At 45.7% G+C, this 14764-nt stretch overlaps 2 protein-coding genes across 2 annotated transcripts in view; one reads left to right on the forward strand and one right to left on the reverse strand.

Annotated features, from left to right (window-relative positions):
• Positions 1-14764, forward strand: part of LOC309538458 (myelin P2 protein-like) — a 94998-nt gene that overhangs the window by 60961 nt on the left and 19273 nt on the right. The gene's annotated exons all lie outside the window — the stretch shown is intronic.
• LOC309539268 (myelin P2 protein-like) lies at positions 1428-8976 on the reverse strand. The gene is made up of 4 exons (XM_082235243.1): positions 8807-8976; positions 7183-7355; positions 2734-2835; positions 1428-1683 (listed from the first exon to the last, which is right to left on the reverse strand). Exons 1-4 carry the CDS (start codon positions 8973-8975, stop codon positions 1633-1635), a joined length of 495 nt encoding a protein of 164 aa, XP_082091369.1. The 5' UTR covers position 8976; the 3' UTR covers positions 1428-1632.

The raw sequence follows: 14764 nt of genomic DNA on the forward strand, positions 1-14764 counted from the left end.
GTGTATCTGAAGAAGTGTGCATGCTCATACCAAGAACTAACTTAGTTGGTCTTTAAGGTGCTACTGGAAGGAATTTTTTTATTTTGTCTGTGAGGTGAGTGAGGCTGAGAGACTTCAGAGAAGTGTGACTAGTCCAAGGTCACCCAGCAGCTGCACGTGAAGGAGTGGGGAATTGATTACGGTTCCCCAGATTACGAGTCCACTGCTCTTAACCACTACACCACACTGGCTCTCAGCTGATGTTAAAGTCTTTTTGTCAATGGAACAGTGAGGTGGGCCGTTTCCAGCGATCCTACCAAGCTCCGTTGCATCTCCTCAGGAGGGTCCCCCATTTCCCTGGAACAGATTTAGTGGACACGGGGGTACAGGGAGGAATTTGCAAGTAATTGCTTCCTTTCCCTTTCCACTAACAGAAGACTTTGCATCAACTGAGCAACACCTTTGGATATGACACTTTATAATAAGTAAATATTTTCCAAACAAGCTGCCTCAAAAGACTCTGTCCTTTCTCCCCTGCTGCCCTATTGGTACTAACTCCCAGAACACCCATGTGATACCATTTCTCTTACTTACTTCCAATCTCTCCTCAAAACCAATCTTTTCTGTTAATACTTTGGCACAACCCCCCAGTTTTAATGACATTCTGTAACTCAAGATTCTTCAAGACATGTGTTTTGTGTGTCATGAGTCCCATGGAGGTGTCATAGCAGGGATGGTCAGATTCTGAGGAGAATGGGAATTGCTCTGGCAGTTGATACAATGTTTGGTGCTGGCTCTCTTGAGGACATTGTCAGTGTTTTTCTCTGCACTGTGATATGCTGCCTTCATTTATTGATTCAAATTTGGTGGCAAAGTAACAAACCAAACGACATTTTCATTAAATAACATAGTCTTAGTTACAGGTAGGTAGCCATGTTGGTCTGCCGTAGTCAAAACAAAATTTGAAAAATTCTTCCAGTAGCACCTTTGAGACCAACTAAGTTTGTTATTGGTATGAGCTTTCGTGTGCATGTATCTGAAGAAGTGTGCATGCACACAAAAGCTCATACAAATAACAAACTTAGTTGGTCTCTAAGGTGCTGCTGGAAGGATTTTTTTAAATTAAATAATATGTTATGCAGTTCAGGTATGCTTAAATTAATGTGCCTGGCATTCAACAGAATGAAGTGATATTTCTGGGTGGAGGTGAAAAAATAGTTCTAGAAGCTATCTGTATTCTACAATTTATTTTCTAGCCCCGGTTGCAGCCTGAGTAACTGAATAAGCTTTCATTTATTGGCCAGGTGTTTATTCTCCAGAATTCACCCTATGTATGAGATTTTCTTTCATTTATCTGCTCTCTGGCCTAAGAGAATTGATTTCTTTTCACACAGAGAGACTCACTTCTGTCTAGCACATTCTATGCAGTAAAATAATACATTCATGGGTCGGATAGCAGTAAGCATTTATTGAATCGCAAATACTTCCACATTTGCTTACACAGCCATTTCTAAATCTATGTTTACAGCTTAGTTGCTTATAGTTAAATGAATTGAGGGGGAAAAGGGCACGATGTTTAGCTCCACCGCTTCCCCACAGAAATAATGTGGATTGGACAAACTAGATTCAGTTGAGTAGGGACTTGGAGATTCCTCACATCTTCTCATAGACTCTTGTGCAGGTGACACCTTTCATGGTGCATTCCTGAAAAATCAAAAATAACATTGGACATGTGGGTTACGATTGTATAAAGCCTAGTGAAATGACATTACATCAGGAGCGGAGAACCTGTGGTCTTCTAGATATTGCTGAACTACAACTCCCATCAGCCCCAGCAAGCATGCTCAATGGCCAGGGAACATGGTAGATGGAGTTCAGCAACATCTGGAGGGCCACAAGTTTCCCACCCTTGCATTACACTATCAACCAATGCTTGAAGATGGAAGGAAAACAGTCCACCTGGGAAATGCATCTTTATTTTAACACTATCGAAACATCTTGACTAATTATAACTTGCACTATGTGGTGTGGCTAGTATCCAGTTTTTGCTTGTGCATACTTCTCTATCCCACAATTGGCTTTGTACCGATCTTTCATCCCTAGCAGTTACTTGTGGGGCTTGCACACACCTCAAATCGAAACACACACCCCAGCCCTGCATGCAGTCATTTAAAAAATGCTGTTGTAAATACATTACATGCAGTCATGAAATACTTTTAATCCATAATGTGTATGGCAGATGGGGAACAATTTGGTTCCTTGCTTGGCTCCTGATCCCTGAGCACTGGCAGATGGTTATGTGGTGGCAACTACTTGAAAACCTTAAACCTGATTATGTTCAAGCCAAAGCCACATGCACAACCTTGAAACCCCTAACCTTCATCAAGGTTGGCATTTGCATTAAACTGGGCATACAAGTGGAGAAAAACAAGATGAAATCCAGCCATTCTTGAACCATTGCTAAATCTAATTCAAGTGTACTTTCCCCTTAGCTACAAAGTAGTTTTAAAACTGTGTAATCTGTTTTAAACAGGCCCTTGAAGTCTGCCCTTTCTAGAAATTATAACAGTGATTGGAGGCTTGCCATTCAAAACTGGCAAAAATGCCCTTCAAAAATGTTGGGCACAATCCTTCAAATCCCACTATTACAACGAGAAAGCTAATAACATGGTTATAGATTTCTCACTGAAATCAATGTGATTGAAAACTGCCTAGAATGGGTCCCGTATTATGTAATTTAAAACAGTAACTTACCACCACCATTTTCCCATCAACTAGTTTCCTCCTTATTGTTGATTCTTTGCCATTCCACTTCTGCATTTGAACCAATGCGCCTTTTTCTAAGGTTACAACAGTCTGGAGAAACAAAGAGAAAAAATTAAAATGTGACTACTTTGCTTATTTTTTTCCTGCAAATATCAAGTCAAAGTTGGGATGCCATTTACGGGGAGTGGGGCAGCCATATACATCCCTGTTATTCAAGTAGCATTATATCTCAAGAGCACTTATTTCTTTCTAATAATCATCATAGTAGTAGTAGTAGTAGTAGTAGTTTTATTATACAGTATCCTTCTTGTAAATGAGGCTCCTGGTGATCTCTGTCCAAGCAACTGATTGGGCTGACACCTGTTTATGCTTTGCTGAAGCATAAGTTACATAGGTGGAGCCAGGACAGGAACAGGGGAGGTTGAAGGCATCTCTGATTTGAAGGACTGTCTGGTCCAAGTTCACTTTCAAGATAAAGAACCAGAAGAAAGGAAGAAAGGAAAGAAGTTGTTGATCAACAGTTAGTACCTCAAGAGCAGATTGAGTGGGTGCACAGCACACCTGGTGTCACTTGTTGTCTCAAGAGACAACGGAGTACGTCTCTGGGAGTGAAGTCAGATCACTGCATTAGCAGCATCAAAGTGACTTCCTTGGGGTGCAAGCCTGGGTAGTTGTACAGAGGTCCTCATCATTTCTATCTATAGCACATATAGAAACTGTCATCTTGACCATTGGCTCCACTATTGGTCTCATCCGCTCAATCTGCTTGAGCCTGTCTTCACATACAGGGGGAAGTCCCTAACTCACGGAGGATTTGAGACCCGTTGGCCAGTCAAAGCCATTTCCTGGGGTGTGGCTGCTGTCTCATAGTAACAGCTTCTAGGAGCCACAGGTAAGAGCTGAGTGCAAGGTGGGGATCAAAGGTGGACAAACTACATCAAAAGGAGAATAATGTGCCCCCCACTAGAGCTACTAGCTGTCTCCTAGCACCCCATACACCCCCACTACAATGAATGCACTGAATTCCTATTTAAATGTTAGTAATCAAGTTGTATTAAATACTTAGTCACACTTAGAGTAGATGCACTAAAATGAATGAACATAACTAACTTTGGTCTATGATGACGTTGACAACTATTTTTATTTTTAAAAAATGTTCTAGAAAGAAGAAATGCCAAGCTGAGTTTACTCTGAGAGAACTGAGTGTTGGACTTCATAAGCTAACAGTGTTTTGGGGTGCTGGCTGTCTCCTGCAATATCTGATGTGATAGCGGAATACTTTGGTTGTCTGTTGGAGAGTTTGTGTTTCTCCAGTAGTGCTTGACCTGTATATTTGTAAATTGGCAGAACATATTACAAAAAAAAAAAAGAGGCCTCCAGTGATCTCTGACAGAGAAGGAAACCTGGGTAAGTGCTGTTCTCCTGGAAGGAACTTTTCATCCCTTGGCCCAGGAAGACTCCCCTGTGGTGAGTGCCTGAGGGCCCTGCTCTTGCCACTTACCATCTGGCCTGGGGCGGGGCCTGAAGCTTCACAAGGACTGCTTGCTGCCTGCTGCCCAGGAGGTCTCCCCTGTGTGAGTGCCTGAGGGTCCTGCTCCTGCCACTTACCATCTGGCCTGGGGCGGGGCCTGAAGCCTCACAAGGACTGCTTGCTGCCTGCTGCCCAGGAGGTCTCCCCTGTGTGAGTGCCTGAGGGCCCTGCTCTTGCCACTTACCATCTGGCCTGGGGCGGGGCCTGAAGCCTCACAAGGACTGCTTGCTGCCTGCTGCCCAGGAGGTCTCCCCTGTGTGAGTGCCTGAGGGCCCTGCTCTTGCCACTTACCATCTGGCCTGGGGCGGGGCCTGAAGCCTCACAAGGACTGCTTGCTGCCTGCTGCCCAGGAGGTCTCCCCTGTGTGAGTGCCTGAGGGCCCTGCTCTTGCCACTTACCATCTGGCCTGGGCGGGGCCTGAAGCCTCACAAGGACTGCTTGCTGCCTGCTGCCCAGGAGGACTCCCCTGTGTGAGTGCCTGAGGGTCCTGCTCCTGCCACTTACCTGACAGGCTTCACTAGGACTGTTGCTGGAGTGTTTTTAAAATTTTCTTTTGAATTTTTTGTATGTGGGGGGTGGGGTGGATGTTTGGTTGGGCTTGGGAAATTTTTTTGATTTTGTTGTTTTTGTAATTTTTACAGTTTTTTGTTTGTATTGTTTTATTGGTTTTGTTTGTTTGTTTGTTTGTTTAAGGTGTTATTTTGTTCTTAATGGGAGGGGTCAGGGCTACCGGGGAGTGGGCCCCAGCCCACAAAATGGCTGGGGCATGTTCCACAGGGGGGGGGATGCACTGGGACAACCGATCTCAGTGATCACGGGTAGGAGGAGGAGTTACGCTAAGATTAGACCATGTCATTACAGAGGGGGCATGTTTTGTTGTTGTCTGAGGACTATTCCAGCCTCCTGGTCTGGTCCTGACCGGATGGATACTAGAATCAGCAAGGGATACCCACATGACCTGAAGGTGTTGCTGTGCAATGCCAGGTCAATGATTCATAAGACCACTGCCATCCATGACTTGATCATGGATGGAGGACTTGACCTGGCATGTGTAACAGAGACTTGATTGGATGAAGCAGATGGGCCTGTCCTTGCCGCTGCTTGTCCACCAGGTTTCTCTTACACACAGCAACCCAGGTCATGTGGGCGGGGAGGGGGGGTTGCAGTGATTTTTAGGAAGTCATTAGTTTGCACCAGGCGTCCTATTGGGAAGACCCAGTTTTCCGAGTGCATGTTCTGGAAGTTGGGCAATAGGGGTAGTACAGGATTCCTTTAGGTGTACCGAGCTCCCCGCTGCACCAAGGATTCCCTGCCCGAGCTGCTTCAGGTCATGGCAGATGTTCTCCTGGAGACACCTAGTTTGGTCGTCCTAGGGGATTTTAACATCCATGCCGACACAACCTTACAAGGGGCCGCTCGGGACTTCGTGGAAAGCATGGCCTCCATGGGGCTGTCCCTGAATACAACCCATAGCCACGGACATGCCTTGGACCTGGTGTTTACCTCTATGGATGTTGGTGATCTGACACTAAGTAAAAGCGAAACGAAAGAAGTGCCATGGTCAGATCACTTCCTGGTGCAACTGGACTTCTCTGCGACCCATCCCCTCTGCAGGGAGGTGGGACCAATTCGGATGGTCCGCCCCCGCCACTTAATGGATCCAAATGGTTTCCAGAGAGTGGTAGGGGATGTTTTATCCCATGTTGATGGCCTTTCAGCTGATTCCCTGGTGGCCCGCTGGAATTTGGAGTTAACCAGGGCTATTGACTGTTTGGGCTGGGTGTTCATCAGTATGCAGATGATACCCAGCTCTACCTCTCTTTTAAATCAGAACCAGTGAAGGCGGTGAAGGTCCTATGTGAGTGTCTGGAGGCGGTTGGAGGATGGATGGTGGCTAACAGATTGAGGTTGAATGCTGACAAGACAGAAGTACTATTTTGGGGGGACAGGAGGCGGGCAGGTGTGGAGGATTCCCTGGTCTTGAATGGGGTAACTGTGCCCCTGAAGGACCAGGTGCGCAGCCTGGGAGTCATTTTGGACTCACAGCTGTCCATGGAGGCACAGGTCAAATCTGTGTCCAGAGCAGCTGTTTACCAGCTCCATCTGGTACGAAGGCTGAGACCCTATCTGCCTGCGGACTGTCTCACCAGAGTGGTGCATGCTCTGGTTATCTCCCGCTTGGACTACTGCAATGCGCTCTGCGTGGGGCTACCTTTGAAGGTGACTCGGAAACTACAACTAATCCAGAATGCGGCAACTAGACTGGTGACTGGGGGCGGCCGCCGAGGCCATATAACACCGGTCTGGAAAGACCTACATTGGCTCCCAGTACATTTCCGAGCACAATTCAAAGTGTTGGTGCTGACCTTTAAAGCCCTAAACGGCCTCGGTCCAGTATACCTGAAGGAGCGTCTCCACCCCCATCATTCTGCCGGGACGCTGAGGTCCAGCGCCGAGGGCCTTCTGGCGGTTCCCTCATTGTGAGAAGCAAAGCTACAGGGAACCAGGCAGAGGGCCTTCTCAGTAGTGGCGCCCGCCCTGTGGAACGCCCTTCCAGCAGATGTCAAAGCGATAAACAACTACCTGACATTCAGAAGACATCTTAAGGCAGGTTCAGGGAAGTTTTTAATGTGTGATATTTTAGTGTATTTTTGGTTTCTATGGAAGCTGCCCAGAGTGGCTGGGGAGGCCCAGCCAGATGGGCGGGGTATAAATAATAAATTATTATTATTATTATTATTATTATTATTATTATTATTATTAAGACTTGGAACAAGTGTAATGTTAACAAGTCCTGCACTATCTGTATCCCACATATCAAGTTATCTTGGTTTCTGTCAAAACTGAACTGAAGACCTTACAGCACTGTTAAAAGGAAGAAAGTTAAGGTGGAAGCTATCTCTCACCTTTGTTTTCCTGTCATCTGCAGTGGTTTCTTGAAATTCTTGCCCCAACTTGAAAGTGATCTGTGTATTTTTGAAGGTGCTTTCAGTTCTGATTGTTACTTCATCACCCTTCATGCTGATGATGACTTTGGGTTTGGCCAAGCTGCCAAGTTTTCTGGTGGCCAACCCCACCCCTACAAACCAGATAAAGAACATTATACCCCACTGGGCATTGCATACATTACACATTCCCCGACCTCAAAAATACATCTGAAAACTATAAGTGAAAAAAGGAATGTCAGCTGGAGAGAATTACAGTATTAGTGGAGAGTGCTATAATTATTGATTGCCCATGTTCTCCCCAAACCATATTTGAATGGGAAGATTATTAGGGATTAGCAAATTATCTTAAAGACAAAGGGGAACATCTGTCAACCACACTGGTGTGTTTAAATGCAAAAGTCAATATGACACAGAATGCAATACTGGATTGAATAGAAGACCAGTGAAGACAGGACTGCCTTATATCACATATCCCCTATACACAGAAGCAATTCAGACATGAATATACAAGACTTGGTTTCTCTTTTGAGTACTCAATATCTGAAGGCTCACATCTGCATATGCGGACTAGCTCCACTGATAAATAATGCATTTGAGGTGATATCAAGTGATCTCTGTGTAGTGCTTTTTTGGGGGTCTGTAATAGTTCATTCACAGATACAAATTATCCCTTAATGCTGCAATCTTGCATTCACTTACCAGGGGATAAGTCTTACTGAACTCATTGAACTTCTAAGTAGATGTGTTTAAGATTTCACTGTTAGTGCTGCAGGCATTTCTTGATGAATACATACATATGTATTAATCAGCCCTCCCCCAAAAATCTCCATTTAAGAAATGAAATTTTCATTGTGTATTTTAACTGTTTGAACTGCAACCTGGTAGTGTACTGCCTAACAAATGTACTGATCCTACAACATATCAAGTCAGCATTCTTGAAACTATATTAGCATTTTAGGGCAATTCTCTCTTTATACACTACTATACACATTTATTTTATTTTTTTGCAAATGATGCATTTTGTATGCTTTTTTCACTAATAAGTTTATAGACACATTGATCAAGCATACATATCTTTGTATGCAGAACATGGCTACGTACTTGCATTACAAAATTCAGTTAAATGTGAATTCTGAAAGATAGCTGTGTTTTTGTTTTCATATTGTTTCGGAAAATGCAAATTAGGTAGGTTCACCTTTGAATGCAAAAGAAACAGAATTTCTTCCCCATCTGTAATTAAAAGAAACAAACCCTAAAAGAATATGGGACACTATATGATATCCAATATTTCTGCGGAAGGAAAACAGAATTCATGATACAAAACTGGGCTCTGAAAAACACCAGGCCATCACTAACAGATGCAATTTCACAATATGCAAGACAACAATGAAAGGAAAGGACAGAATCTGAGCATGGTTAGTAAGACAGAAGAAATGAATAATTTCTCTTGTTCAGCTTCCTTTTCAAGATGCTTAAGAAAAAAGTTTAATGATCTGAGTGAAAAGCAATAGGTACCAAAAGAAGACGTCACTGAAATGTACAGCGATGGCAGCAGTATACCAATATCCAAATCAAATCTCACCCAGTTCTTTCATGTAGTCATCAAAGTTTTCACTAGAGACAAGTTTCCAGCTTCCCACAAACTTGTTGCACATTATGCAGGGCTTGCTAGACAGTGTTTCCTCAGGAGAATGGAAGTGACAGGAAGAGTTCTCAGTAGGAGGCAGAAGGATTGTGTGAGCCACACGCATCTCAATGGCATCTTTTTAAGAGAGTCCCAGGATGTGTAGCGTTCAAGGCCACCCAATGCAAAGCGACAACGTCAGAGGCCAAACAATGGGCATTTTGTTCCAAGCAATTCATGCTGGTCCCAAGACTAGCAGCATTGCGCCTGCCACCAACTCCTCCACTATTGTCATAAAGCAGAATAGTTAGGACTAGAACGTGATCTTGCTGTTATTATGCTGGAAGGGAGATCCGGCACAAAGCCACTGTGGAGAACAATATTTGGTTTTCAGGAGGGTGTTATGGGTATGACTAGCAGTTTGCGTGTTTTCAAGAGCAGAGCAGAGGCCTTTTGTTCAAGATGTAGAGAGTTTTGTGCTGGCCACAAGAAATAATTGGGAGTATGAAATGTTCTTTACACAGGGGAGTCGGGCCTGCCATCCTTGAGGAGGCACTACTTCTGAAAAACTCATTTCAAACGACATGGTTTTAGACAACTCCCATCCACATGCTAACACGCCCTTTTTGAGCAAGGTGATTGGAAGGGTAATAGTAGTCCAACTGTAACAGGGCTTGGAGGATCCTGATTGCATCTATTACTGTTGAGTTCCAACCTGCCTTGGAGACTGACTCAGCCTTATTCACCCTGTTGGATGACCTTTATCAAGAGATAAAAGATATGTGAGTGACCCTATTACTCTTTCATGAACCTGGTATCATCCTGGACCATCTCATTGGGATGGGAGTTGGGGGCACAGTTATTCAATGGTTCTATTCGTGCTTGCATGATACCTGACCAGAGAGTAGCATTGCAGGGAATGACAATGTCTACCAGCTCCCTGGAAAATATGCTATGGGGTCTGATAGTTCCAATCTTGTTCCTGATGTTGTTTAGCATCAAGGTGTTGGGTGAGATTTAGAGCAAGGTGTCTTCAGTGTACTTATTGTTAACACCCAACTATATTTCTCCATACAATTACACACACACACACAAAAAAAATATGGTAGGAGACTAGGAATGCTATTCTCTTAAGATACATCTGTTCACAAGTATCAAAAATGGAGAGGAGTTTGAAAAAGGAAAGCAAATTAACTTTTTTTTCATAGCCATTATTATTATTATTGCTTAATCCATGTACAGTGGTGCCTCGCAAGACGAAATTAATTCATTCCGCGAGTTTTTTCGTCTAGTGAATTTTTCGTCTTGCGAAGCACGAAATCCCATAGGAATGCATTGAAATTCAATTAATGCGTTCCTATGGTCAAAAAAAGTCCAAAAAAGCCAAATTTGCTACAACAAGAGTTTATTAAGTGCTCTTTAAAGTCACACATACTGTAAAGAGTATTTCAAAACTTGAAGGAACAATAAATTAAGTTTCTAAACATGACAGAAAAACATTTAAAAATCAACAAAGTGTACAGTACATTTTCTAAGACTCTGGGGGACAACTCGAAGAAGGTTCCTCTTCCACTCTTTGCTTCTTGCTGAAGAACCTGTCCATGGTCTGCTGCTTCATCCGCCTTTTCAGCACCTCCCTGAAAGGCGACATGACCCTCGCATCAAAAGTGTTCACAAGGTCATGTGCCACGTGCTTGTCAGGATGGTGCCGCTGTGCAAAAGCCTGCACATCCTTCCACTTCAGGCAAATGTCCCTCAGTTCTTTGGAGGACAGTCGTTCCTCAGTTGCTTCCTCCTCTTCCAGCGAGGCCTGCTCCTGCACAGCCTCTGCCTGCAGTTCGACCAGCTCCTGGGTGGTCAGCTCGTGGTCGTGCTCCTCCACCAGCTCGCTGATGTCCTCCTCTGTGACCTCCAGGCCCATGGTCCTCCCCAAGGCAACAATGTCCTGCACCACTGTTGACTCTGGTGCATCAGAGTCACTTGGTGCCACACAGTCCGGCCACAGGCTGCGCCAAGCGCAATTCAAATTTCTCTGGCTGATCCCGTTCCAGGCCGTGGTGATCATCTTCAAGCAGGTGACGATGTCGAAGTGGTCCTTCCAGAATTCCCGCAGAGTGATGGTGGTGCAATCAGTCACCTCGAAGCATCGCCTGAAAAGCTCCTTGGTGTAGAGTTGGCTGGAGCAGCGGCGTGGTGTTAGGCGGCAGGAACATGAAGCTGAACTCCTCCAACAAGAAGAAGAAGAAGAGTTTGGATTTGATATCCCGCCTTTCACTCCCCTTCAGGAGTCTCAAAGCAGCTAACAATCTCCTTCCCCTTCCTCCCCCACAACAAACACTCTGTGAGGTGAGTGGGGCTGAGAGACTTCAAAGAAGTGTGACTGGCCCAAGGTCACCCAGCAGCTGCATGTGGAGGAGCGGAGACGCGAACCCGGTTACCCAGATTACGTGACTACCGCTCTTAACCACTACACCACACTGGCTCCTCCTCAAGTCCTCCTCAAGGCCTTTAGGATGAGCAGGAGCATTGTCCATCAGAAGCAAAGCCTTCAGCGGCAGGTCGTTGTCCAGCAGGTACTGTTTGACAGCAGGGCCAAAAGCAAGATTGACCCAGTCCACAAACAGCGCACGTGTGACCCAAGCCTTACTGTTGGATCGCCACATGACACTCAGCTGCTCCTTGTCGACCTTGTGTTTCTTGAAGGCCCGTGGGTTCTCCGAGTGGTACACCAGCAGGGGCTTGATCTTCAGGTTGCCGCTTGCGTTGGCACAGAAGAGCAGGGTCAGACGGTCCTTCATGGGCTTGTGGCCAGGCAACTTGGCCTCCTCCTGTGTGATGAAAGTCCTTTTGGGCATCCTCTTCCAAAACAGCCCAGTTTCGTTGCAGCTGAAGACCTGCTGTGGAACGTAGCCCTCCGTCTTCACAACCTCCAGGAACTCCGCTGCAAAGTCTTCAGCCACTGAAACATCAGAACTGGCAGCCTCTCCATGCCTGACCACGCTGTGGATGCCAGATCTTGTCTTGAACCGGTCAAACCAGCCTCTGCTTGCGTTGAAGACTTCTGGCTCGCCTGAGGTTCCTGGCTGTTCCCAGACGAGGTCTGCGTGCAAGGCCTTGGCCTTCTCACAAATGACGGCCTCAGTCACTGTGTCCCCTGCATGCTGCTTCTCCTCTAACCAGATGAACAGCAACTTCTCCACCTCCTCCAGAACAGCTGGGCGGTTCTTCACGATCCTGGTTACTCCCTTGGCTGCATCAGTCGCCAGGATCTTCTCCCTCATCTTCAGGATGGTCCCGATGGTTGATGGATTCCTCCCGTACTCCCTGGTGAGGTCTGTCACACGCATTCCACCGTCATGCTTCCGGATGGTCTCCTTCTTCATTTCCAGCGTAACCTTCGCCTTCTTCCCCTCGCCGGCCTCTGCAGCAGCAGTCTTCTTGGGTCCCATGGCAGCACAGCTCCTACCTTCGCAAACCCCCCCCCCACCAAAAAAATCAGTGCTTCACATCCAAAAAATTCAAAAGCACCCACCCACCCACCACACAGAAATTCAAACCCAGAACCAAGTCCTTGAATTCCAAACACCCCAACCCAAAATCCAAAACCCCCAAAAAAAGTTTAAAAAGTTTAACTTACCAAATGGCTGCAAAAGAAGTTTTGGAAAAGCTTCAAAAATCACCAGAGTCTTCAAAAACCTCAACTATTCCCCCAGCCACCCACCACACAGAAATTGCAAACCCCTCCCCAACTGTTCCCCCAGCCCCTCCCCAACTGTTGCAAACCCCTCCCCAACTGTTCCCCCAGCTACCCACCACACAGAAATTCAAATCCAGATTATTATTATTTTAAAAAAAGAATGGCCCAATGGTCACAAAAAATCATAAAAATGCAGAAAAAACCACACAAGCTTCCAGATTCTTGCAAACCCCTCCCCAACTGTTCCCCCAGCCACCCACCACACAGAAATTCAAATCCAGAATTTTTTTTAAAAAAAAACAGCAGAGTGGCCCAATGGTCACAGAAAATCATAAAAATTCAGAAAAAACCACACAAACTTCCAGATTCTTGCAAACCCCTTCCCAACACCAAGTCCTTGAATTCCAAACACCCCAACCCAAAATCCAAAACCTCCCAAAAAAGTTTTAAAAGTTTAACTTACCAAATGGCTGCAAAAGAAGTTTTGGAAAAGCTTCAAAAATCACCAAAGTCTTCAAAAACCTCAAAAAAGGCTACCACACCGCATGCTATGAGTTGCTCCTCAAAGTCAAGTCGCAACTGCACCTCTTCAAGCAATGCACCCTGGGTATTAATGGTTTTAAGAAAAAGGAAACAAACTTGCAAGACGTTTTCGTCTTGCGAAGCAAGCCCATAGGGAAATTCATCTTGCAAAGCAGCTCAAAAAATGCAAAACCCTTTTGTCTAGCGAGTTTTTCGTTTTGCGAGGCATTCGTCTTGCGGGGCACCACTGTATGTGGTTCTTTACTAAAAATGTGAGGGCGGACTCCCACCTTTAGAGCAGGTGTAGGGAACCTTTGGCCCTCCGGATGTTGCTGAATGACAACATCCATCATCCTCAGCAAACATAGCCAGTGGCCAGGGGTGATGGGAATTGTAGTTCCCTACACCCAGTGGCGTAGCGTGGGTTGTCAGCACCCGGGGCAAGGCAAGTAATTTGCGCCCCCTAACCCGTGGATTTGCGCCCCCTAACCCTAACCCCCAGATGTTGCGCCCGGTGCGACTGGCCCCCCTGCACCCCCCACGCTACGCCACTGCCTACACCTGCCCTAGAAGCATCTAGATAGAGATACCAGGAGATACAGGATGTGATGGAAGAAGAAAAATTTAAGGTAGAGAAGCAGGGCAGGATGTCATCAAATATGCGTGCTACTGAAAACTAGGAGTTTTGATCAGATAATCCAGAAAGAGTGTGGAACTCACAGCCTGGTGAGTCTGTTGATGGTGGTAGCCAATTTGTGGAGTGAGGTAGCAGCCACCATGGTTGAGGAAGAAGGGCAATTTTCGTGTGAGATCTCAGTGTAGACCTGTGAAATCTCGGGGTAGAGTAGTACAGTGGTACCTCGGATTACATACGCTTCAGGTTACATACGCTTCAGGTTACAGACTCCGCTAACCCAGAAATAGTGCTTCAGGTTAAGAACTTTGCTTCAAGATAAGAACAGAAATCGTGCTCCGGGGGCGCGGCAGCAGCAGGAGGCCCCATTAGCTAAAGTGGTGCTTCAGGTTAAGAACAGTTTCAGGTTAAGAACGGACCTCCGGAACGAATTAAGTACTTAACCCAAGGTACCAAGGGAAGTAATAGTGCCACTGTATTCTGCTCTGGTCAGACCTCACCTGGAGTACTGTGTCCAGTTCTGGGCACCACAGTTCAAGAAGGACACTGACAAACTGGAATGTGTCCAGAGGAGGGCAACCAAAATGGTCAAAGGCCTGGAAACGATGCCTTATGAGGAACGGCTAAGGGAGCTGGGCATGTTTAGCCTGGAGAAGAGGAGGTTAAGGGGTGGTAAGATAGCCATGTTCAAATATATAAAAGGATGTCACATAGAGGAGGGAGAAAGGTTGTTTTCTGCTGCTCCAGAGAAGCGGACATGGAGCAATGGATCCAAACTACAAGAAAGAAGATTCCACCTAAACATTTGGAAGAACTTCCTGACAGTAAGAGCTGTTCGACAGTGGAATTTGCTGCCAAGGAGTGTGGTGGAGTCTCCTTCTTTGGAGGTCTTTAAGCATAGGCTTGACAATCATATGTCAGGAGTGCTCTGATGGTGTTTCCTGCTTGGCAGGGGGTTGGACTCGATGGCCCTTGTGGTCTCTTCCAACTCTATGATTCTATGATTCTACCACTGTACCTATTTTTAAAACACAGGTTGCCATCTTGCCCAACCTCCTTCCTC

Source organism: Podarcis vaucheri, assembly GCF_965113315.1.
Source record: "Podarcis vaucheri genome assembly, chromosome: 8".
Lineage (NCBI taxonomy): Eukaryota > Metazoa > Chordata > Lepidosauria > Squamata > Lacertidae > Podarcis > Podarcis vaucheri.